Source organism: Lampetra planeri, chromosome 43 (assembly GCF_965212315.1).
Source record: "Lampetra planeri chromosome 43, kcLamPlan1.2.h2, whole genome shotgun sequence".
Taxonomy (NCBI): Eukaryota; Metazoa; Chordata; class Hyperoartia; order Petromyzontiformes; family Petromyzontidae; genus Lampetra; species Lampetra planeri.
In genome coordinates this window covers 3424212-3447892 of record NC_136149.1, presented here as the reverse complement: position 1 = coordinate 3447892, position 23681 = coordinate 3424212, and the positions used below count along the sequence as shown (strand labels likewise).

General features: G+C 54.2%; 1 protein-coding gene across 1 annotated transcript in view; it reads right to left on the bottom strand.

The window, feature by feature from the left end:
- LOC144732598 (leucine-rich repeat and calponin homology domain-containing protein 1-like) overlaps window positions 1-23681 on the bottom strand; it is a 57519-nt gene that overhangs the window by 10203 nt on the left and 23635 nt on the right. The window contains 12 exon segments of the mRNA XM_078614066.1: window positions 62-107; window positions 626-697; window positions 861-992; window positions 1716-1771; window positions 2711-2805; window positions 3498-3642; window positions 4505-4583; window positions 5331-5464; window positions 6252-6388; window positions 6886-6991; window positions 13295-13424; window positions 20117-20261. Coding sequence (XP_078470192.1) covers window positions 62-107; window positions 626-697; window positions 861-992; window positions 1716-1771; window positions 2711-2805; window positions 3498-3642; window positions 4505-4583; window positions 5331-5464; window positions 6252-6388; window positions 6886-6991; window positions 13295-13424; window positions 20117-20261 — 1277 coding nt within the window.

The following is a 23681-nucleotide window of genomic DNA, read 5'->3' as shown; positions in this document are numbered from 1 at the left end:
GGCATGAAGGCGAGAAGGAGGTCGGCTGACACCACGAGTGGGTTAATGTGGGAAGCCTCACCTGTGCTGGTGGTGAGGACGAGGAGGCTCGTGCTCCTGAAGGACCACTGCAAGAGAGGAACGGCACACGTCAGAAGCCCACGACGTGATCGTGGATCAAACGTCAAGATCGCGCTCGCCCTCCTCAAGATCCTCCGTGAGACCTCTCCCCTTCTCACCGCTTCCCATTTATCTCCAATTCCCTTCCAGCACGCTCCCACCTAACCCCCGAACCCCCGTCTGTGTGATCGTGCCAGGAGTGTGCGGTCGTGCCGGGAGTGTGTGGTTATGCCAGGAGTGTGTAGTTGTGCCGGGAGTGTGCGGTTATGCAAGGGGTGTGAGGTCGTGCCGGGAGTGTGTGGTTGTGCCAGGAGTGTGTAGTTGTGCCGGGAGTGTGTGGTTATGCAAGGGGTGTGAGGTCGTGCCGGGAGTGTGTGGTTGTGCCAGGAGTGTGTAGTTGTGCCGGGAGTGTGTGGTTATGCAAGGGGTGTGAGGTCGTGCCGGGAGTGTGGCTACGTGGTCGTGGATGTGCCTTGTGGTCATGTGCTCGGCGAGTGCTGCCGTGTCTGGCGGGTGTGTCGCTCACTTGCTTGCCGCGGCGGTGCCGGACGCCCCTCCCTGTCCGGCCGCCATGGCGTGCTGAGACGATGGACTTGCGCTGCGGGCGGGGGAGCGCAAACGGTGCCGTCAGACAGACACTCCGACTCAATCGACCGTGCTTAACGAGCACGCCGCCACGTTCCACGGTGACAATCGTGACGGTGGCGGCGATGGGCGTTGTCATCGACGACGACCACGGCAGCGTTGGTGTGGCGGCGTACCGGTCTCCTCCGTTGTCCCCGCCGGCCTGCGGCTCCCCCTCGGGGATGGAGTCCATCTTCGCGAGTTTCCTGTGCGCGTCCGCGCTGCCCTGCTCTCCGCTCGACGCCCCTTCCCACTGCACAGCGCCGCTCCTGGGACAAAGACAAAGAACCCCACCCCCCCCCCCGTACAGCCTCAACAAACTGTAGAGGTTAGCGGGCACCTATAAAGGCCGGGACGGCACACGAGGGGGTGTGGTTAGCCGACACCACGCCTGGCCACCTTTGTCTCCCGAGTGGCTATGTTCACACGTCGCACCAGGTGCTCATTTGAGGCTGAGTCGACCGAGGGGAGGCCCAGCGCCGATTCAGATAAATCGTCTTTGGTGTCGGCCATGAGCGGGAATCGAAGTCCGGTCGCTGGGACAAGACACAGAGCCATGCACGTGCCATACACGCGCCACACACGTGCCACACACGTGCCACACGCGCGCGCTCGCTCACACCCTCCTCCTTCCGCTCAGCCGCCACTGCCAAAACAAGTCAGACAAAGCAGTCTGCCGTGCACGCGCACCGAAAGCCATCTCTAACCAAACTCTTGCGCGCAGACGTACAAGTCGTTATTCATCCAGCTGTACGCGGGAGAGAGCAAGCGAACTCCTTTGTGTCACAGGTCACAAGACGAGGCCTGGCGCCCGCACGCACAGTCTCCACCCCCCCCAACTACTGGCTCCACGAAACCCACAACCAAAAACCACGGCCATCTCTACGGCTCAAACCGTGGCACGCCACAGCGCTTGCGTCCACGCCGATCTTCCCCCCCCTCTCGTCCGCGAACATTTCACGCTGCCGTTAAGGGATTTACAAAACGCTCACCGGTGGGGCTCCATGGCGGGCGGCTCGCGCGAGTTCAACGTGGCCTCCGTCCTGCCCTGCAAGCAGACAGGAGACGTCAGACAAATATCCCCCGAGTAGCCTCAACAAACTGTTGGGGCAAGTGCTGCTAGCGAGCTGCACCGATGAAGGCCGCCACGGCACACGATGTGGAGGGTGGTCAGCGCCATGCCCCGGCAGCTTTTGTCTCCCCAGTGGCGATGTTTACACACCGCACCAGGCACTCATTTGAGGCCGAGTCGACCTAGGAGAGGCCCATGACCGGGAATCGAACTCTGGGTCGCAGGGTTCGTAGCGTGGCGCATTAACCGCTGCACTAACGCTCCCTAAAGGAGGCATCACTTAAAAAAATAGCTTTAAAACTAATTTCTTGTTGTGTTTAGTTTTCCATAATACAAGTTTGTTTGGGTTACATCGCGTAAACATATAAATGTGTCGTTAAACACGCCACCACCCAACACAGCCAATTAGTAAGGTTTGTCGCGTAAATTTGCTGTGTCGGGTGGTGGCGGGTTTAATGACACATTTATATATTTACGCGATCTAACTAAAAAAACCTGTATTATGGATGATATTGGTCGCCAAAGCCTGTGTGTTAAACTGTGTTTAGTTTGTTGTCCTTTCCCCCCGCACCTCCGATTAGCACGGTTGGCTACGTTACGGTGCAACAGAAACAACTTCAACACACGTGCAGCACAACACACGTGCAGCACAACACACGTGCAGCACAACACACGTGCAGCACAACACACGTGCAGCACAACACACGTGCAGCACAACACACGTGCAGCACAACACACGTGCAGCACAACACACGTTCAACATACGTACAGCACAGAAAAGAAGTTCAACACAGGTGCATACACACGGCCACGACAACCGGGCCCCGCAAACGGCGCCCCGTCGCCGTGACGTTGCTCGCTTTCGCCGGTTTTGTTGAAAGCGAGCGAGATGATTCGCTTCAGGAGGGGACGCACCGCGACGTGGCCTGGGAGAGCGGCAGACATTGGCTCCTTGACCGGCACCCCGGCGGCCTCGCGAGCGCTTGCTGCGTCGTGTTCGTGGCGTGCGCCTGTCAAGAAAAAAAACAACGCACGTCCTGTGAGTCGCGACGCGCGAGTCTTCGATTGCCCGTCGACGGTTCCCGGATTTCTGCGCGCAGCTCTGGCTAGAAAAGCGTTCGATGTGGCCACTCCGAAGCGCTTCGTCTCTTGGCGTCCACCACCCTGCCGTCTTGGTCCTCAATGAAACGACACTACTGAGATATTATTACGTTGTTGTTTTTAAATCCGCAATTGTGGAATGCTCCGATGTCGTCTGCCAGCCGAGTCGCCGCCAAAAACAGAGCTCCTTAGCTCTTTGGGTTTTACTCGGTGCCAAATAACCTTCTGATTATCTTCTTTAACGGAATGCAACATGTCAACTACGTCAACTCCGATGACGTGTTGCTAAATGCAGTTGCGAGGATTGTTCCTCACCGCTGAGATAAACAACAATTGGTGCGTTGTTTAACGCCTGTAGCGTGCTGGAGGGTTCCCGAGTGACATCGATTTGATCAGATAACAATCACGGGCGTAGCTGTGGAGAAAATGAACAACAAAGTAGATGAGACAAACGATGCGTCTCCATGCATCCGTCTCAAAACGTGCCCAACGGCCTTCTGGGAGAGCATATCATGGCTCAACACGAAGCGCTGCAGCGGTCCCCCAAGCAGACCCGACGACGGATCGCGGGAGTTGGTGAAAGCATCGGCGCGGACCTTACCGGGAGCCGAACCGTTCACCAGGGGCGGCTGCTTCTCCTCCTCCTCCACCACCACTGAGGAGGAGCAGGGGGGGGGCGGCGATGCCGGCGCCGGATCGGAGGTGGCCGACTTCTTCGGCGACTCCGCACACGGCTCCTCCTCGGTCTGTGGCGCCAGCGGACGCACGCACGCGGGAAAAACCGCACCGAGCCCATATGGCATGAGTGTGCCTGTTAAACCCCCCCCAACTGTTTTGACGCGAGATATTAAAATTTTTCTGCACGGTAGGGGGCACAGGTGGTGCATCGGGGGGCCAGTCGTCTCAGTCAGTCGAGCCATGGCGCCTGCTGGGTCTGTCCCGTGACCTTCTGCCAGCGGGCGTTCCGACACTTCACGTGGCCTTAACGTGCAAATAAGCCTGGCACAAGCGCAATGGTAATGTCACCGCCACTTAGTGGCGAATGGTGGTTGATGTTGTTTGACGCAGGTCACCCATGTAAAAGAGAATCGAGGCCTCGGTGGGCTACTGCGCGTATCTACAGCCACTTTGTCAATCCACTGCTGGACCAGTGCCCCCCCCCCCCCCACTCCGCGCGGGCTGCGGGGGCGTTTTTTGACATTGTCGGCGAAGGCGGAAAGTAAATGTGGGAGCACAGAAGAACAGCACAACAATGGATTTCGCTGCACCGCCCTCTACTGCCCACCACGTAAAGCCTGCGACCCTATGACCACCTGCGGGCGCATGGTGGTCATTACCGCGTGAAATAAAGCCGACTATCATGACGACGGTGACGATGACAATGTCGACAACGACGACAACGACGACAGGACAGACGTTACGTAAGAAGCCGGCATCAGCAGCGGGCCAGCGCCGCACCCCAATATTTGTCATCGCTGGCCAGCCGCCGGGAGTGGGGGGGGGGGTTTATTTTTCCCGAAAGGGCCCCGACTGACCTACGCGGGAGGGAGGGGGGGGCGGTCACCTCGTAAAACAAAAACGCCGGGTCGGTGACGAATGGACGCTCACCTCAAACCTCTTGTCGCCGCTGTCGCTCACGATGCCCGAATCTGGCCTCCAGCTGCGCTCGCGAACTGAATCCTCCACGCTGAGTTGGTGGGACGCAGGAACACACGCGCACACACACACGCGAGCACACACACACGCGAGCACACACACACGCGAGCACACACACACGCGAGCACACACACACGCGAGCACACACACACATGCGCGCACACACACGCGAGCACACACACGCGAGCACACACACGCGAGCACACACACACGCGAGCACACACACACGCGAGCACACACACACGCGCACACACACACGCGAGCACACACACGCGAGCACACACATGCGAGCACACACGCGCGCACACACACGCGCGCACACACACACACACGTCGCGCGGACAAAACAACAACAGCAAAATCGATTGGTGCAGGGGGGACATATTTGAACGTGTCTTGCGCCTCCCCTAGGTCGATTCGGCCTTAAACGAGTGTCTTTCACGAGCTCCTTTTATGGTACAGTGGGGAGCCAGTAGTGTAGTGGTCAGCGCGCTGCGGTACAAACACGGTAACCCGAGTTCGATGTCCGCTCATGGCCAACACGTGACGATTATCTGAATCGGTCCTGGGCCTCCCCTAGGTCGACTCAGCCACAAATGCGTACCTGGTGCGGTGTGTGAAATCATCGCCACTGCGGAGACAAAGGCGGCCGAGTGGGATATTGCCCGCACAGCCCCTCGTGAGCCGTGACGGCCTTCATAGGTGCTCGCTGACACCACAGCACTTGCCCCAACAGTCTCTTGAGATTATCCGGGGATCTTTGTCTTTTGACACTCACCAGCTGTCCACGAAACGCTTGGGGATGGGGCGTTTGAGCTGCTCGGGCGTCTCGAAGGGCTCGTAGCGGCCCTCGATGCGGCACGCCTCCACCGTCAGGAACTTCATGATGTGCACCTTGCCCTTGACGCACACCTGCACGGGCCCCGCACATGCCAAGACACACGCACGCCCACCCCGCCACGGCGGTGAGCAACCCAGGAGGCCACCCCCCCCCCCCCGCCAACCTTGCAAAATCCCTCGTCTCCAAACGACAGGTTTATCCCAAATGGCCGCTGCTAGACTCCCCGCCCACGCCCGTAAATCGAGAACCACGTTTGTAATCGTCACGGTCCAAATTTGCCAAATTTCATTAAATTACCCGCAAATTACTTGGTGGGAATAAAGTTTGGCAGGACCCTCCTGAGAAAGAGTCGCGTGACTCGGCAAGCCTTTCCTGGGAAAGCAAGCGTAACAGCCCATGTCGATGCCGCGGTGGCTGAGATGTTAACTACCTCACCTGGTATACAGGAGTTCGTGGGTTCGATCCCGCCTGTTTATTTGGACTTTGCACGTTCTCCGCGTGTTCCCGTGGATTTTTCTCTGGGTCCTCCGGTTTTTCCCTCCACATTTAGAAACAACTTGCGTTTTGAGTATTTGGCTGCTATACATATCCACGCGGTAAGTCACTTAGTTCAGCTATCATTTGTGGACAGGTCGCTTCTGAAAAAGAAGCTATATAGCTCAGTGGGGGCCTTACCTGGTAAAATAACAAAAAATTGTTTAGTTTAAATGCTAATGACAAGAACAGCAACCAAGTAGCCACGATTTCAGCTCACGGCGGTTGCTGTCGTTTTCCATTACAACCGGCGGCAGCTCCTGCGGAGAAGGGCCCAGCTAGCGATGCCCCGGGGGGGAGGAGGAGGGGGGTAGGAACACGCACCTGGGCGGGGGGCAGACGCAGCGGGTTGTTGTCCAGCTGGATGACCTGCAGGCCGCGCAGCCGGCGGTAGCACAGCGGGATCTCCGTCACGCGGTTGCACGCAAAGTCCAGCGAGACGAGGGGCAGCCGTGACAGCTCTGCAAAGCGCGCGGGGACGGGCACAGGGGGCACGGGCGGCGGTTTGGGTTTTCATGCCGGGCGGAGCAAAGGTGGCGCTGCTTGCCTGCTGAGTTATGCTGGGAGGTCCTGGGTAACGGAGAGTGGTGCTGGAGGTGCTGGGTGATGTTGGGTGACGCAGGGTGGTGCAGGATGGGGCTGGGTGGTGCTACGTGCTGCAGAGTGGTGCAGGATTGGGCTGGGGGATGTTGAGTGGTGCTGGGTGGTGCAGGATGGGGCTAGGTGTTTCTGGGTGGTGCAGGATTTGGGCTGGGTAGTGCAGGGTGGTGTAGGGTGGTGCAAGGTGGTTCTGGGTGACACAAACAGAAGTATGAGCTGGTATTGGGTAAGGGAGTGGTACGGAGCGGCACGGAGCGTGCCAGCTTTTCACAAGATTACAACCGGCGTCGCTGGCCGGCGTTGCGGGGCATGGCGGGACGCGGTGAGCTGCGGCGAGCTGCCCCCGCGGTGCGCGTACCGTCCGGCAAGCAGGTGAGCCGGTTGCGCCGCACGTTCAGCTCTCGCAGGAGGACGAGCGACCCCATCTCGGGCGGCAGGACCTCCAACTCGTTGCAGCTCACGTCCTGTGCGACAGTCACAAAATACAAATATCCCCCCCCCCCCGGTTACAGCCTGAACAGACTGTCGGGGCACTCTATGAAGGCCGCAACGGCACACGAGGGGGTGGTGTGGCCGGCACTACGCCCGGCCGCCTTTGTCTCCCCAAGCGGCGATGTTTGCACACCGCACCAGGTACTCATTTGAGGCAGAGTAGATCTAAGGGAGGGCCAGGACCGGTTCAGATAACAGTCGCTGGTGTTGATCGTGATAGGGAATCGAATTCGGGGTCGGCGGTTTCACAGCACAGCGAGCCGACCGCTGCACTACCGCTCCAACAACAACAACAACAACCACCATTCGCCACTAAGTGGCGGTGACGTCACCACGACGCTTGTGCCAGGCCATGTGCACCCTGAGGCCACGTGAAGTGTCGAACGCCCGCTGGCAGGAGGTCACGGGGCAGACCCAGGTGCCACGGGTCGACTGACCGAGATGACCGAGATGACTGGCTGATGCACCACCTGTGCCACGAGAGGGGGCCGCAAGGCACTACCGCTCCACACACACACACGCACGCAGGCAAGCACGCACACGCGTGGGGGAAACCAGGCAGCAGCTACCAACTCATCAAAGCGTAAAGTTGCAAAACATATATCCGACGATAAATTTGCCGGGTTGTTGGCAACACTGCAACCATCGCCAGTCACGTTGCCGTTACACGCAGCGGCCACGAGAGGGGGCCGCAAGGCACGCAATGGCTGCACGTGGACAGACAAGACAGACAGCCCTTCGACAATCCACTGCTGGATGAGGGCTCTCCCAAGGCCATCGACTGGAGGAATCCGATGAGCTACAAAGCTCTTTTCACAGATGTCCAAGGGCTCGGCCCGAGCTTCGGCAGGTTGGTTAAGAGCGGGTAAGGTCAAGGAGGGGGGAGCAGCGAGGGCATCGTAGTGTGGAGCAACAATGGATATAATGCTAATTCTAGATTTGAAGCTTTCGTGACTGCAAGGATGCATACTCTTAGTTTTTTCGGTAAAGTCACTTGGGTAAAAATTGAAATTAAAATTAATAAAAGTAAAATAATAAAAATCACGACCTCACTTGATACAGCAAATCTGGCTGTGACGGTCCCACCTGATGATGGAGACTTGTGTTGCCTCCGAAACGTCGTCATTTTTATTATTTTATTTTTATTAATTTTAACTTCATTTTTTACCTACGTGACTTTACCGAAAAAAACTAAGAGCATGATATCTTGCTAGTCGCCACGCGGCCTCGCGGCTTACGGCAAATATATCAAGCAATACCACACATATGCTTGGTTCTTCCGGTCAAGTCACGTAGAACAGAAATAATAAAATAATAAAAATATAAAACAATAAAATTATCACGACGTTTCGACTGCAACACAAGCAATCATCGTCAGGTGTGAAATCCACAGCAAAAAAATTAGAAAAAAGTGGCGTTTTTTTTCCTTAAATCAAAATGCAATACCACACGGTTTGGATTTATATAGGACAGTGTATAAATGCAAACGCATCTCAAGATGCTGCATGGAAACAGTGGGCATGTTTATTTTGTAGAGATGCAGTCCCGTCAGACAGGAAAAATCTAAAGTTGCCGTCGGATCTAGATTTGAACAGGGGGAGTTGGCAGTACAGATGACTGGGGGGGGCAGGGAAAGGTGGTTCTAGACAACAGGGGCAGCAGAGGAGAATGAGCGAACTCCCACTGAGTGGCGATTGACTCTATGGCTGGAGCGCTGTGATGTGTGCAGGGAGAGCAGAGTGAGCCGAGAGGAAAGGCGAGCGAGTACATGGGAGTGGGGGGATCTTGAATGCACCGCAGTCGTGAGATGTTAACTCCCTCGCCTGGTATACAGGAGGTTGTGGGTTCGATCCCGACCCTGACGCCTGCTGTATAATTTGGAGTTTGCGTGTCTCTCTCTCTCCGTGGTCGCGTGGATTTCTCTTCGGGTCCTCCGGTTTTTCCCTCCACATTTAGAGTCAACAGCACGCGTTTTAAGGGTTTTTGGCCGCTATAAATGTCCACACGGATAAGCACACTTTCTTGAGCCATGAATTGTGGCCAGGTCGAACTGTATAGCTCAGTGATTAAAGGTGCGATCTTGAAATCCATCCGGGATGGGGGATTGAGCGCCGGCGGAGGGATTGTGGCGAAGTGGTCTCGTTCACGGGGGTCGGGTAAACATCATCCCACGCTCGTCAGCAGAGCGGCCAAACTGTCTTGTTTGGTTGAACCTCTTTTGCACCGGACGTAGCCAACCGTGCTAATCGGAGGTGCCGGGCAAAGGGCAACAAACTCATTCCAGTTCATTTGCCGCCGACGATTTGACGCGGAGCGGTGCCGACCGCGGGACCCGCTGGTCGAGGGAGGAGCCGACACCGCCGGGTGGTGGTGGTGGTGGTGCGTGTACGCGTGTTTATTAAACGGGAACATTGGAGCTTTTCATGCGGACGTAACGCGACTTGACGTGAATGTCTAAAAGGAGGCTGGCTAAAAAAACACGCCAAGTCGGCGTATAAAGAGGCCGGGTGGCAGGGAGGGAGGGCCAGAGAGAAACGGCTCCCTGGCGAAAAATAAAAAAAAAGATCTCAGTTTTGACTTGGTGGTTTCACGGCACCGCGGCTTGTTAAACCAGGACAATAATAACCAAAGCGAGCATTTCAAAGGCCAAGCCGGGCGGCGTGGGCGGCGATCTCCGCATTTGGGAGATTCCCGCGCTGAACAAAATCGCGGGTTAGCGGGCCTCCAGCCGCTACCCCCGCTAGCGGCGCGCGGCATTCCCCACGGAGGAAGGCCAGGAATCGTCCACGCGCCATCTGTGCCCCGCAGATTCACACAGGACCACCCCCCCCTCCACTCCGAGTGCAGAACAAGCCGAACATTCGGCGGGGGGGGGGGACGTGAGGCAGGGGAGAGGGGTGGGCAGGAGAGGGGTACAGGAACCGACCCCACACCATCACCCCATCATCACCGCGCCCCACGCTCGCTCCCCTGAGAATCTTCCCTTAAACCGGCCCCTCCGACAGGGCGGCCGTGTGTTCGATTCCCAGCGGTGCCCTTCATCAACGGACCACGTGAAGTAGGAACGGCGGCATCCGTAGCTACAGCAGCGGCGGGGATGTTATAACAAGGTCCCATTTAGATGAAATATCTAGCTTGCTTTTATACCCTTGGTGGACGCGAGACACCTTATAAGGAGTAGTGTGTCTGGTTGAAGCCGAGACGTCATCCAATCGTGTGTGTCAGAATTGACGATTTACATTTGATGCAAATGTTATGCTAACGTTACAGATTGGTTAACGGCATGAACAAAAGAAACAGAAAACGAGAAACAATACTATGGAAATACAAGGAAAGAGACAAAAACAATAATTTATTCTTCACTCGAATCATCGCCGCGAATCGTGACGATTCACTCAACTGCTCAGGGGGAGCTGCATCGTCAACTCATAACACCCCGAATGAATACGCATATCCAACGACTTACGATTACCCGTCACGATTCGGCGTCGCAAATTCGATTAAAAAGTTCCTTGCAAAAGGTTTCTATTTGGTGTTTGAACATCTTAACACCTGTTTCGTTAACAGAAAGGGTAAAACCTGCTCTTATTTTTTCAGAAAAAGTTTTCATCACTTTAAACGTCATATTCCCTCGTCGCGCGTGGACCTTTTACGTGAACCCCAAGGCGTGCTTGTCGATCGTGAGCATGACACATCCACGAGCGGACGAGATCGACAGTGCGGGTTGCTGACGACAAGGAGCATAGATCTTGAAGCACGGGAGTATTGTACAACAACGGGCTGCAAAACAACAACCCGCAGTTGATGGCGGCCACCCATCCAAGCAATATCCACGGCTCAACTTCCGAGAACCACTCGCATTATTCACGACGATTCGGTCGCGAGGCCCTAACGCAACGATGAAAAAAGCGCAGAGTCAGGATGCCACCCCGAGACTCCTTGAGACCGCACGCGAAGGCTCGCGCCGGGCTAGGGCCCAGACCGAACGCCGCCCCTCCGTCACCCACCTCCGGTGAGGCCCTACGGAGGTCAGCCTCATTACAGGGTCACGGCGGTCACGTAAGCGCATTCCTCGCGGCCGCAACGCTCGCCACCGCCACCGCTGGCATGCGCATGCCCCGTGCGTGCTCGGAGCCCCCTGTACGAGGCAGCGCGAGCGAGCGTCACTCCCGTCGGAAGCTCTGGGAATGACATTTGACCCTTCCGACTCCGCGGCACGTGGCGGCTGGAGCCGCCTGCTGCAAGGTGGTTTACTGGCCGGGTGTTTGCCCCCGGAGGCCATTGGGGGGTGGGGGTCACACTGGTCCGAACACAACAACATCGGTCACCGGACGAAGCATCGCTGAGCTTTAGCAAAGGAGTTATCGAACGTTCATTGACTTTTTATGAACTCCAGACACACTGCGATGTCGATTTTCTGAGCAGGCTATCTGGTTACTGGTGCGATAGGACAAGAGGTTAAGAACCATCCAAACTTCTTAACTTCACTCAAATAGCATAGGCAACTACATCAACTGCCTAGCGTAACAATCTGGCCAGCTTGATGTTGTTGGTTGACGTTGCTGGTGTCCAGTTATCTCAAGAGGAATGGTGTAAGAAATCTAAAACCTTGGAATGTATTGTGTGAAATGCATGGCTATAAGGGCGCCATGGTGGCGAGATGTTAGCTCATTCGCCTGGGTATGCTGCAGGTCATGGGTTCGAACCCGACCCTGACGCCTGTTGTATATTTGCAGTTTGCGTGTCTCTCTCTCCCTGTGGTCGTGTGATTTTTCACTGCTCCATCCGGTTTCCCCCTCCACATTCAGAAACAAAGTGCGTTTAGAATATTTGGCTGCTATAAATTTCGCTTCCGAAAAAGCAGCTGGATAGCTCAGTGGGCCTTACCTGGTAGAATGAAAAATAGTTGAGTAGTTTAATAGTTTTTTTGTAAGGTTTTGTTTTTGGCAGATCACTTGTTTTATCGAGAAGCGCTGTTTATTTTAAACTCGATGCGTGTTGCTGTTGTCTTGCGAAAGTTCCAGCGCTGAACCTTTTGCACACAGTCCACGCGTTTCACCCCCAGATCTCATTTTCAAAGGGACTTTTGTATCAATTGGTTCTCACAGATGGTTACAGGGAAAGGCACATCATCACGTATGTAAGAACACGTGACGAAGATGTTCAACAGGGTGATGCCATCACACTGATGGTGGTGAGGTCCACAAATAGTGGTGGTGATGACGTGTATAGGTTGATGATGGTGGCGATGTGTATGAACAGTGCCAGTGGTGAACGTGGGGGATGTGTATGGATTGTGATGGTGATGATGCGTATAGACGGTGATGGAGGTGATGATGGAGATGGTGGTGATGTGTATGGATGGTGATGATCGTTATGGTGTCAGTGTGTATAAACGTTCATGGCAGTGATGATGGAGATGGGTATGAATGGTGATGATAGTTATGGTGGTGATGTGCATGGACGGTGATGGCGGTGGTGATGATGGCGGTGGCGATGTTTATGGATGGTGGTGGTGATGTGTATGGATGGTGATGGCGTTGGTGGTGATGATGGCGGCGATGTGTATGGATGGTGATGGCGTTGGTGGTGATGATGGCGGCGATGTGTATGGATGGTGATGGCGGTGATGTATATGGACAGTGATGGTGGCGGTGGTGTGTATGGATGGCGATGGTGGTGGTGTGTATGGACGGTGATGGTGGTGGTGATGTGTATGGACGGTGGTGTTGGTGGTGGTGATGATGGCGATGGTGGTGGTGTGTATGGACGGTGATGGTGGTGGTGATGTGTATGGACGGTGGTGATGGTGGTGGTGATGATGGCGATGGTGGTGGTGTGTATGGACGGTGATGGTGGTGGTGGTGTGTATGGATGGTGATGGCGTTGGTGGTGATGATGGCGGTGATGTGTATGGATGGTGATGGCGGTGATGTATATGGACAGTGATGATGGCGGTGATGTGTATGGACGGTGATGGTGGTGGTGGTGTGTATGGACGGTGGTGATGGTGGCGATGTGTATGGACGGTGGTGTTGGTGGTGGTGATGATGGCGATGGTGGTGGTGTGTATGGACGGTGATGGTGGTGGTGATGTGTATGGACGGTGGTGATGGTGGTAGTGATGATGGCGATGGTGGTGGTGTGTATGGACGGTGATGGTGGTGGTGATGTGTATGGACGGTGGTGATGGTGGCGATGTGTATGGACGGTGATGGTGGTGGTGATGTGTATGGACGGTGTTGGTGGTGTTGTTGTTGTGTATGAGAGCCCACCAGCTCCAGCAGGCTGCACAGCTGTCCGATGTTGGGTGGCAAGGCACCGATCTTGTTGTTGCTCAGCACCAGGACCTTGAGCATGGGCAGCTTGCACACGTGGACGGGCAGTGAGCCCAGCTGGTTGCGGCTGTCACACGACAAGACAAAGACAAAGGTTCCCCGTACAGCCTTAAAATGTTGAAGAGGCAAGTGCTATTAGCGAGCACCTATGAAGACCGGCACGGCAAACGAGGGGGCGGGTGACCAACACCACGCCCGGTCGCCTTTGTCTTCCCAGCGGCGATGTTTACACACCGCACTGGTTACTGGTTTCAGGCCGAGTCGACCAAGGGTAGAGGCCCAGTACCGGTTCAGATAATCGTCACTGGTGCCCACACACGTACACTGTATATAACACCCCACACACACACACTCAACCCCTTCTGTCGCCGGCAGAGTTAATTACTGCCCGTCCTCGCACACTGAAAAAAACTGAAATTTTAATGAGAAAGGGTTTTGGTTTTATTTGTGCGGTGGGAGGAGCACGGGGGGTGTGGGAGCGAAGTCCCTTCTCTCTCGCCAAGCACGCGGAGTCACCAGGCGCCCTCCGTGGAGGTAGTTTCTTCCCGTTGGGGAGAAACAAAACAAAAAACCCCGTTGTCGGCTTGCTTAAACGTGTGTTCGTTTGGCGAAGAGTGTCGTATTATTACGGTGTAAAAGTACAAAAAGCATCTCTCTCCGCTTAGCAACTCATTGTATCTCTGGAATCTGTCCTGGGGGTGAGGTTGGAAGAGGCAGGCAAGCGCTGGCGATGGTGCTCGCACATTAAAGAGGCAGAGGGCACGGGCTGCCTAAACAGGTCCCGTCTCAACAGTTCAACCCCGCAAAGGGTTTGCAATGCAATGGTGAGGACGACGCACGCTCGGGAGAGAGGCACACGGTGGAAAGACGTGGTTTTGGCTGTCATGAAAAAGTCAGAGTGGGGCAAGGGCAGGATACGTTGCTGGTCAAGGCCCAGAGTTGCCGAGCCGACCGTGTTGAGAAGCTGGTTCGGGATCTGTTGTTCGGGAGCTGTTGTTCGGGATCTGTTGTTCGGGATCTGTTGTTCGGGATCTGTTGTTCGGGAGCTGTTGTTCGGGAGCTGTTGTTCGGGAGCTGTTGTTCGGGAGCTGTTGTTCGGGAGCTGTTGTTCGGGAGCTGTTGTTCGGGAGCTGTTGTTCGGGATCTGTTGTTCGGGATCTGTTGTTCGGGATCTGTTGTTCGGGAGCTGTTGTTCGGGAGCTGTTGTTCGGGAGCTGTTGTTCGGGAGCTGTTGTTCGGGAGCTGTTGTTCGGGAGCTGTTGTTCGGGAGCTGTTGTTCGGGAGCTGTTGTTCGGGAGCTGTTGTTCGGGAGCTGTTGTTCGGGAGCTGTTGTTCGGGAGCTGTTGTTCGGGAGCTGTTGTTCGGGAGCTGTTGTTCGGGAGCTGTTGTTCGGGAGCTGTTGTTCGGGAGCTGTTGTTCGGGAGCTGTTGTTCGGGAGCTGTTGTTCGGGATCTGTTGTTCGGGATCTGTTGTTCGGGATCTGTTGTTCGGGAGCTGTTGTTCGGGAGCTGTTGTTCGGGAGCTGTTGTTCGGGAGCTGTTGTTCGGGAGCTGTTGTTCGGGAGCTGTTGTTCGGGAGCTGTTGTTCGGGATCTGTTGTTCGGGAGCTGTTGTTCGGGAGCTGTTGTTCGGGAGCTGTTGTTCGGGAGCTGTTGTTCGGGAGCTGTTGTTCGGGAGCTGTTGTTCGGGAGCTGTTGTTCGGGAGCTGTTGTTCGGGAGCTGTTGTTCGGGAGCTGTTGTTCGGGATCTGTTGTTCGGGATCTGTTGTTCGGGATCTGTTGTTCGGGATCTGTTGTTCGGGAGCTGTTGTTCGGGATCTGTTGTTCGGGAGCTGTTGTTCGGGAGCTGTTGTTCGGGAGCTGTTGTTCGGGATCTGTTGTTCGGGAGCTGTTGTTCGGGAGCTGTTGTTCGGGAGCTGTTGTTCGGGATCTGTTGTTCGGGATCTGTTGTTCGGGAGCTGTTGTTCGGGAGCTGTTGTTCGGGAGCTGTTGTTCGGGAGCTGTTGTTCGGGAGCTGTTGTTCGGGAGCTGTTGTTCGGGAGCTGTTGTTCGGGAGCTGTTGTTCGGGATCTGTTGTTCGGGATCTGTTGTTCGGGAGCTGTTGTTCGGGATCTGTTGTTCGGGAGCTGTTGTTCGGGAGCTGTTGTTCGGGATCTGTTGTTCGGGATCTGTTGTTCGGGATCTGTTGTTCGGGATCTGTTGTTCGGGATCTGTTGTTCGGGAGCTGTTGTTCGGGATCTGTTGTTCGGGAGCTGTTGTTCGGGAGCTGTTGTTCGGGAGCTGTTGTTCGGGAGCTGTTGTTCGGGAGCTGTTGTTCGGGAGCTGTTGTTCGGGATCTGTTGTTCGGGATCTGTTGTTCGGGATCTGTTGTTCGGGATCTGTTGTTCGGGATCTGTTGTTCGGGAGCTGTTGTTCGGGATCTGTTGTTCGGGATCTGTTGTTCGGGAGCTGTTGTTCGGGAGCTGTTGTTCGGGAGCTGTTGTTCGGGATCTGTTGTTCGGGATCTGTTGTTCGGGAGCTGTTGTTCGGGATCTGTTGTTCGGGATCTGTTGTTCGGGATCTGTTGTTCGGGAGCTGTTGTTCGGGAGCTGTTGTTCGGGATCTGTTGTTCGGGAGCTGTTGTTCGGGAGCTGTTGTTCGGGAGCTGTTGTTCGGGAGCTGTTGTTCGGGAGCTGTTGTTCGGGAGCTGTTGTTCGGGATCTGTTGTTCGGGAGCTGTTGTTCGGGAGCTGTTGTTCGGGAGCTGTTGTTCGGGATCTGTTGTTCGGGATCTGTTGTTCGGGATCTGTTGTTCGGGAGCTGTTGTTCGGGATCTGTTGTTCGGGATCTGTTGTTCGGGAGCTGTTGTTCGGGATCTGTTGTTCGGGAGCTGTTGTTCGGGAGCTGTTGTTCGGGATCTGTTGTTCGGGATCTGTTGTTCGGGAGCTGTTGTTCGGGAGCTGTTGTTCGGGAGCTGTTGTTCGGGAGCTGTTGTTCGGGATCTGTTGTTCGGGATCTGTTGTTCGGGAGCTGTTGTTCGGGAGCTGTTGTTCGGGAGCTGTTGTTCGGGAGCTGTTGTTCGGGAGCTGTTGTTCGGGAGCTGTTGTTCGGGATCTGTTGTTCGGGATCTGTTGTTCGGGAGCTGTTGTTCGGGAGCTGTTGTTCGGGATCTGTTGTTCGGGAGCTGTTGTTCGGGATCTGTTGTTCGGGATCTGTTGTTCGGGAGCTGTTGTTCGGGAGCTGTTGTTCGGGAGCTGTTGTTCGGGATCTGTTGTTCGGGATCTGTTGTTCGGGATCTGTTGTTCGGGATCTGTTGTTCGGGATCTGTTGTTCGGGAGCTGTTGTTCGGGAGCTGTTGTTCGGGAGCTGTTGTTCGGGAGCTGTTGTTCGGGAGCTGTTGTTCGGGAGCTGTTGTTCGGGAGCTGTTGTTCGGGAGCTGTTGTTCGGGAGCTGTTGTTCGGGATCTGTTGTTCGGGAGCTGTTGTTCGGGAGCTGTTGTTCGGGATCTGTTGTTCGGGATCTGTTGTTCGGGAGCTGTTGTTCGGGATCTGTTGTACGGGGTCTGTTGTTCGGGAGCTGTTGTTCGGGAGCTGTTGTTCGGGAGCTGTTGTTCGGGAGCTGTTGTTCGGGAGCTGTTGTTTCGGCCACCCGAGATTAAACCGAGTCCTGTCCCTTCACAGGCTCCCTCTGTCCGTACCCCCCGCATTGGTTTTAATATTCTCTCTCTGGTGTTCAAGGCCTTAAATGAACTTGCTCCTCCCCCTACATTCCGCCTCCCTGCATTCATGACCTTCCTTTCAGCCACATATATTCCATCACGAGTCATTAAGATCCTCAGATTGTGCATTGCTCACCGTCCGGCTTCACACTTGGGGGAGGGGTGATCGTTGCCTCTGCAATTGCGGCAGCACAACTCTGGAACTCCTTGCCCCTTTGAGGCCAGGGGACATCCGGGACACTTTACAAATCATTAAATCTCGACCAAAAAAACGCATCTGCTTAAAAGGGCTATCTCTCTTTTTAGTTACTTTCAAACGTCTCTCTCACTTCTACTTCTTCTTTTTCCCGGTCGATGTTAAAACTGCTTCCGCCTTTCCATGGCATAGCGCCCTGAGAACGATCGTTTAAGGGCGCTTCATACATTAAAATCATGATTATTAAGTGCAGGACCGAGCGGTAGGATGAACTGCGCGCAGCAGAAGTCCCGACGGGGAATTATTTTTTGTTTTCCTTTCCAAGGGGCACAGACACGCGATCGCAAGTTCAAACGCGCGCGCTTCAGGAAGAACGTTTACAGAATTAAGCAAACGCCGGGGGACGAACAGAGCCTCACGGGGGCCGGCAAAACACCGCCGCAGACAGTTGCAGTGAGAATAACTTTGGCCCAAGGCACATGCCGCCCCCCTGCCGTCCCCATCACCCCCCCAGCCCTCCGCTCCCTGTAAACAGAAGCGCGAGTGTTTTGTGAAAAGCGCCGAGAACGGCGGCAGCCCCGGGCCAGGGCAACAGTGAGCGGAGCTCAACGGCCTCGGCGTGGGTGGCGATGATGCTCGCTCGCTCACGGAAACGCAGAGGGGTGGGGGGGTGCTCTGTTCAGCTGGCGCAAATAAATTATTAACTTTTCAGGTCAACAGTAGGCAACGTACGTGCGCACGCAGGAACGCGTTACGGGCGCCTGCCACCGCCACCGAGGCAATTCCCTCGGTTTGTCGTCGGCTACTTCTCCCCGTTGACTCGCCCAGCCCGCACGCACGCACTCACTCCAAAAGCGCCCGTTGCACACGCACGCGCACACTTGCACTATTATCATCATCAGTTGAATTTCTGCTCGTCATCTGACAAAGCAGTCCGGCGAGCGAGCGCCAGCGGTCGCGTGCTGCGAACACGAAGCGACTTCTCCGAGGCGAGGGCTGGCGCACGGACACGGCTATTTTAAGACCAGGCACAAGGAAGGGTGCGGGCGTGCCGCCCCACACAGTGGACGTGGGGGGGGGCAAGGGGTGGTGGCTCACACAAACTTTTGTTAGACCTCCGATTATATTAACGGGCTGTGTGGGGGCAGCGGCGCAGAGTTGGCAGTACAGCAAGCGTCCCCGACTACTCCGGTTTCCTTCCACGCGAAGCTGAACGCTCACAATAAATGAGGTTGGTCAAACGTCCCAACGCGGCGTGCTCGTCGACTGGAATCATAAAACTGAGAAATTATATCCTGGATAAATGAAAGGCAATATTATTATTATTGTTTACTCGGCGGGGTAGGAGCAGTGGCTTGCGCACTGCACCACAAATTCGGTGGAGCGTGATATCGAAGCCGATCCTGGGTACCACCCTTTACGAACCCACACGATCCAGCAAGGTGAAGTATGGTAATAAAAAAACCCACAATTTTCTAGTGACGGTCAGCTGACAGAGGGCCGAACATTACTATTGCTGTTCTCAAGATGGAGACGACGATGACAATGATCGTGATGATGGCAACGGTGCTGTCACTGCTGGTTAGCAGCGGTGGTGCTCGCACGGCACTTCCGCGGACGCGCCCTGCCATGCCGCTTCAGTTCACAATGTCCGCCCCGCTGCTGTGCAGCCATCTCTTCGGCTGACGATCAAGTTTCCCCGCCGGCCTGGGGAGCTCTCTCGGCACGCCATGAAAACGTGGCGTGACGACACGCGGTCATCTCAACTATGCCTCTCTCTCTCCTCCAGGAATGCGCAGCTCTGCAGAGAGCCGGGCACGGGCAGTGCAAACCCCAGGCTCAGGTCTCAGCATCACAAACCCTGCCTCCCACAATCAGCATTTCAAACCCTGGCTCCCAGAATCAGCATCTCAAACCCTGGCTCCCACACTCAGCATCTCAAAACCTGCCTCCTACAATCAGCATCACAGACTCTGGCTCCCATACTCAGCATCACAAACTCTGCCTCCCATACTCAGCATCACAAACTCTGCCTCCCATACTCAGCATCTCAAACCCTGGCTCCTACAATCAGCATCACAGACTCTGGCTCAAATACTCAGCATCTCAAACCCTGGCTCCCACGCTCAGCATCACAAACTCTGGCTCCCATACTCAGCATCACAAACTCTCACAAACCCTGGCTCCCATACTCAGCATCTCAAACCCTGGCTCCCACGCTCAGCATCACAAACTCTGGCTCCCATACTCAGCATCACAAACTCTCACAAACTCTGGCTCCCATACTCAGCATCTCAAACCCTGGCTCCCATACTCAGCATCACAAACTCTCACAAACCTTGGCTCCCATACTCAGCATGACAGACTCTGGCTCCCACGCTCAGCATCACAAACTCTGGCTCCCACACTCGGCATTCCATGTCTCATCCAAGAGCAAGGAATATTCCTTGCCAGGGAGGTCTCCCCCAGGCATAGAGCGCAGCCACCACTCCTCATCAACATCTGCTGCCACCTGTCCCACTGTTGCTGCAACTCTGCTGCTGCAATGCTGCTGCTACTGCTGCTGTAGTAACACCACCGCTGTAACGCTGCTCGCTGTTGCTGCAATGCTGCTGCTACTGCTGCTGTACTAACACCACCGCTGTAACGCTGCTGCAACGCTGTTGCGAGTGGAACACGGCTGCTGCTGCTGCTACAATGCAGCTGATGCTGTAACGCCGATGCTGGAATGCTACAGCTGTAATGCTTCTGATTCAATGCTGCTGCTGCAATGTTACCGGCTGCTGGTACAACACTGATGCTACTCTAACGCCCATGCTGCACTGCCGCTGCTGTATTACTGCTGCTGCTAAGGCTGGAGGCCGCTCACCTGAGGTTGAGATAGGTGAGCACCTGCAGGTTTCCAAGCGGATCCGGGATCGACTTGATGCAGTTGTGGTACAGGTAGAGCGTTTCCATGGAGACGTAGTGACAGACGTCCAGCGGAACCTCGCTCAGCCGGTTCCGGGAGAGGTCTACGGGATGGCACGCAGACAGACGACGACACGGAATCAATCGGCAACACCAATTATTCAAGCGATATCCCTCGTTCAACGCGGCAGTAGTAGATGCGTTCCCGAAAAATGCCACGTCAAGTGAATAACCGCGTTAAGCAAGGAATCGCTGTACGAGCCGAATCACATTTGCACCATAAGGTCAGCCTGCAGTCACCCCATGGAGCGGACAAAGAACTGAGACGAGGGTACGCCGCCACGTACCGCATCACGTCACGTGCAGCATCATACCACTCAGACGCGTGGCTCCAAGTGGTTCGTCGTCAACTGCTCAGTAAGCGCGTTAGAATCATGGCGAGTGATTCCGCACTGTAACAACGGTGCACGGTTCCATGTTATAACAACGGTGTGCGATTCAGCGTGATAACAACGGAGCGTGGTTAAGCATTATAACAACGGCGAGTGGTTTCGCGTTATATCAACGGTGTGCAGTTCTGTGTTGTGTGAAAAGTGTTCCCCAACGGAGGAACCGCTTCAGACCTAAAAGGTGTTGTAGTGTGAATTCATTACCCGCTTCCAGTTTGCATTCACCTTTCTGTCCAACTAGCTTCTAATTGTTAAAACGAAGTGTTAAGAGGAGTTGGTTTTATTTGTCGCTTTCAGGTAGTGCCAAAACTGTGCCCGCATTCATCGGTTATCGAATTGTGCACATCGGAATAGACTGTGTCATTTATGCAAACTACACGCAGGTACAGAAATATTCGCCAACGTTTCTTTTCGCTGAGCGAGCAAAAAAAGAGTACAAACGAGATGGAAGAAAAGAAAAAAAACGAATTCTGGAACCGGAATCACGATTCGTCGTCACAAATCCAAGCATCGCGCGACACTGAACCGTTGGAGGGAATGACACCAGATCGTAACGGAGGCGCAGTTTTTTGCGAGCGGCGTTGACACAAGCCGCTGAGCCGTGTCCCAGAGGTTCCTTCCGACTCTTTCTGCGCACACGTCGCGAATCGAGCGAGAGCGACCTGGCCACGCCGAGGCCAATGGTGACAGCAGAACCCACCGCGATAACAAAAAAAAAACATCGGCCAACACTATGATACCTCCTTTACCAGTGGCAAAATATAGTAGTAGGTTTTTACCCTTTAAACTGGTACAAAACTGACACCTTTATACAAGGCATCATGTTTGCAATAACCACAACACAAGCAATCAAAATGAAAACAAAAAGAAACAACTCTGATAATGGTAATGATATGCACTGTCCTTGAAGTTGATTGGTCCACACCCGAGACAGCTTTCCTTAGAGCCTAGTCTCCATTGGTTTTGGACCAGATGACGCCAAAAGGAGTACACAACTCAAAAACAGCGCACTATCAGAGTATTGAGAGCAGTTTGCATTTTGACTGCTTGTGTTGCGGTTATTGCAAACATGATGCCTTGTATAAAGGTGTCAGTTTTGGACCAGTTTAAAGGGTAAAAACCTACTACTAAAATCGGCCAAATCGAAACACAACACGTTTTCGGGACAACGCAATACTCGGAGAGCGATCGCCTAAAAAAAATACACCGACCCTGCACATTTTTACGTGGGCCCGCCTGAATATGCGGGCCACATGGCCCGAATTGTTGACGTGTTCTCGCGTGCAATGCGTGGCGGGGGGTATGGGTCCTGTGACCCGCAGGCTGTATGCGGCCCCCTGTCACGAGAGGCATAAATCCATCACGCGAACTCCGGTCGTCCTTGCGGCGGTGGCTTTTGGCGGGCCATCGAACGAAGACGGCCGTTGGCATCAGGTGTGCTTCCGCGGCCGTCTGGAACGTCCTTCCTTACGATATTGGAGCTACGCATTTTTAAATCATCATCTACATTGACAAACTAATTTCTATAGAACTGCTTTTTTGCATTTAAGTTTGTTGTCCTTCCCCGGCACCTCCGCTTAGCACGGTTTGGCTACGTACGGTGAGAAGGACGTTCCACATACATACGAGGCATACCATTTCGAAACGGCCCACAAACGATATTTGTCCATCAATAAGAGCATCTTGGCCGCACTGATCTGTTGCTGAAGGGGGAATATTTTCAACTCGGCCACACCGACTCTCGACTCTTTCCTGGGTTCTTTCCTGAAGAAACTTGGCAAGGTTTAAAGTGAAACGTCACGTGTCGAATTGCAAACATTTTGGTTGTGAGAATTGTTCTTCGGCCGACACGACAACAATCGGGTCCGTTAATTGCTTCCACACGTGACAATTTACTTTGTTTGGCCGCGTCGGACGGAGGAGGGTTTCACAACACAACATTTGTCCGGCTCATTGCATGGCCTAACCCAATAGTCAATTACGAACATTGACATTGGAGTTGACATTGTCAGCACTAATTGAACACGGAGCGCTATCGCGGCCAATATTATTCATAATAAAGGTTTTTTGGGTTGTGTCGGTTGTAATATACCAGCGAAACGTCGTACTCAAATTCTAAATGTTGCGCGTTTACTCTCCAACACACTGGTGTGCTGAAGTAGTAAATAATTGGCACGTTTTGTTAACGTGACAAACCCTTACTATCTTCTTGGTTCTTTCGGTAAAGTCACGTAGAAGGGAAATAATAAAATAATAAAAATAAAACATAATAAAATAATTATCACGACGTTTCGGCCACAACGCAAGCAGCCGTCCTCAGGTGAAGAACATGTCTGCACCTGAGGACGGCTGCTTGCGTTGTGGCCGAAACGTCGTGATAATTATTTTATGATGTTTTATTTTTATTATTTCCCTTCTACGTGACTTTACCGAAAGAACCAAGAAGATGAATCCCTGCAGTCACGAAAGCTTTAAATCGAAACCCTTACTAAATCGGCCGTGTGGGGTGGTTGGTGGCGGGTTTAACAACACATTTATCTTTACGCGATCTAACCCAAAGCGCCCCCCCCCTTTATTACGAATTGCCAGCGATCTCGGTCACTTCCGTCAATGCGAGGGGCTCTTGCAGTGACACAAGTGACTGAGGCGCGTGCGTGCATGTTAGTGTGCGGTAGCCCGCCAAAGGTATTCGACGACAAGGCCTATTCGGCCCTCAGGAAGGTAAAGCGTTTCCTCCTCCTCCTCCCCCTCCTCCACTCCCACCCCTCCTGTAACACGACCGGACGCACCGGGCGTCTGCATTGGGATTATCTTCCTCCGCTGACCGACGGAGGGTAAACAATGTTGCTTCGGTGCGAATGATTGGGAGACCTTCTCTGGTCGACACGTCCAGCCTCGGCACCTCCCCACATCGCCAACTCCAAGCCGCGGAGATTCTCCAATTATTACATTAATTAGAACCAATGAGGGCCGCGACAAAGACATCAAATAAGTACCTCCGCGTTAATTAGATTTCGCTAGAAGCTGGGTAAAAAAAAAAAGTTTTCACAGAACAATGAATCCCTACGCGAGCGC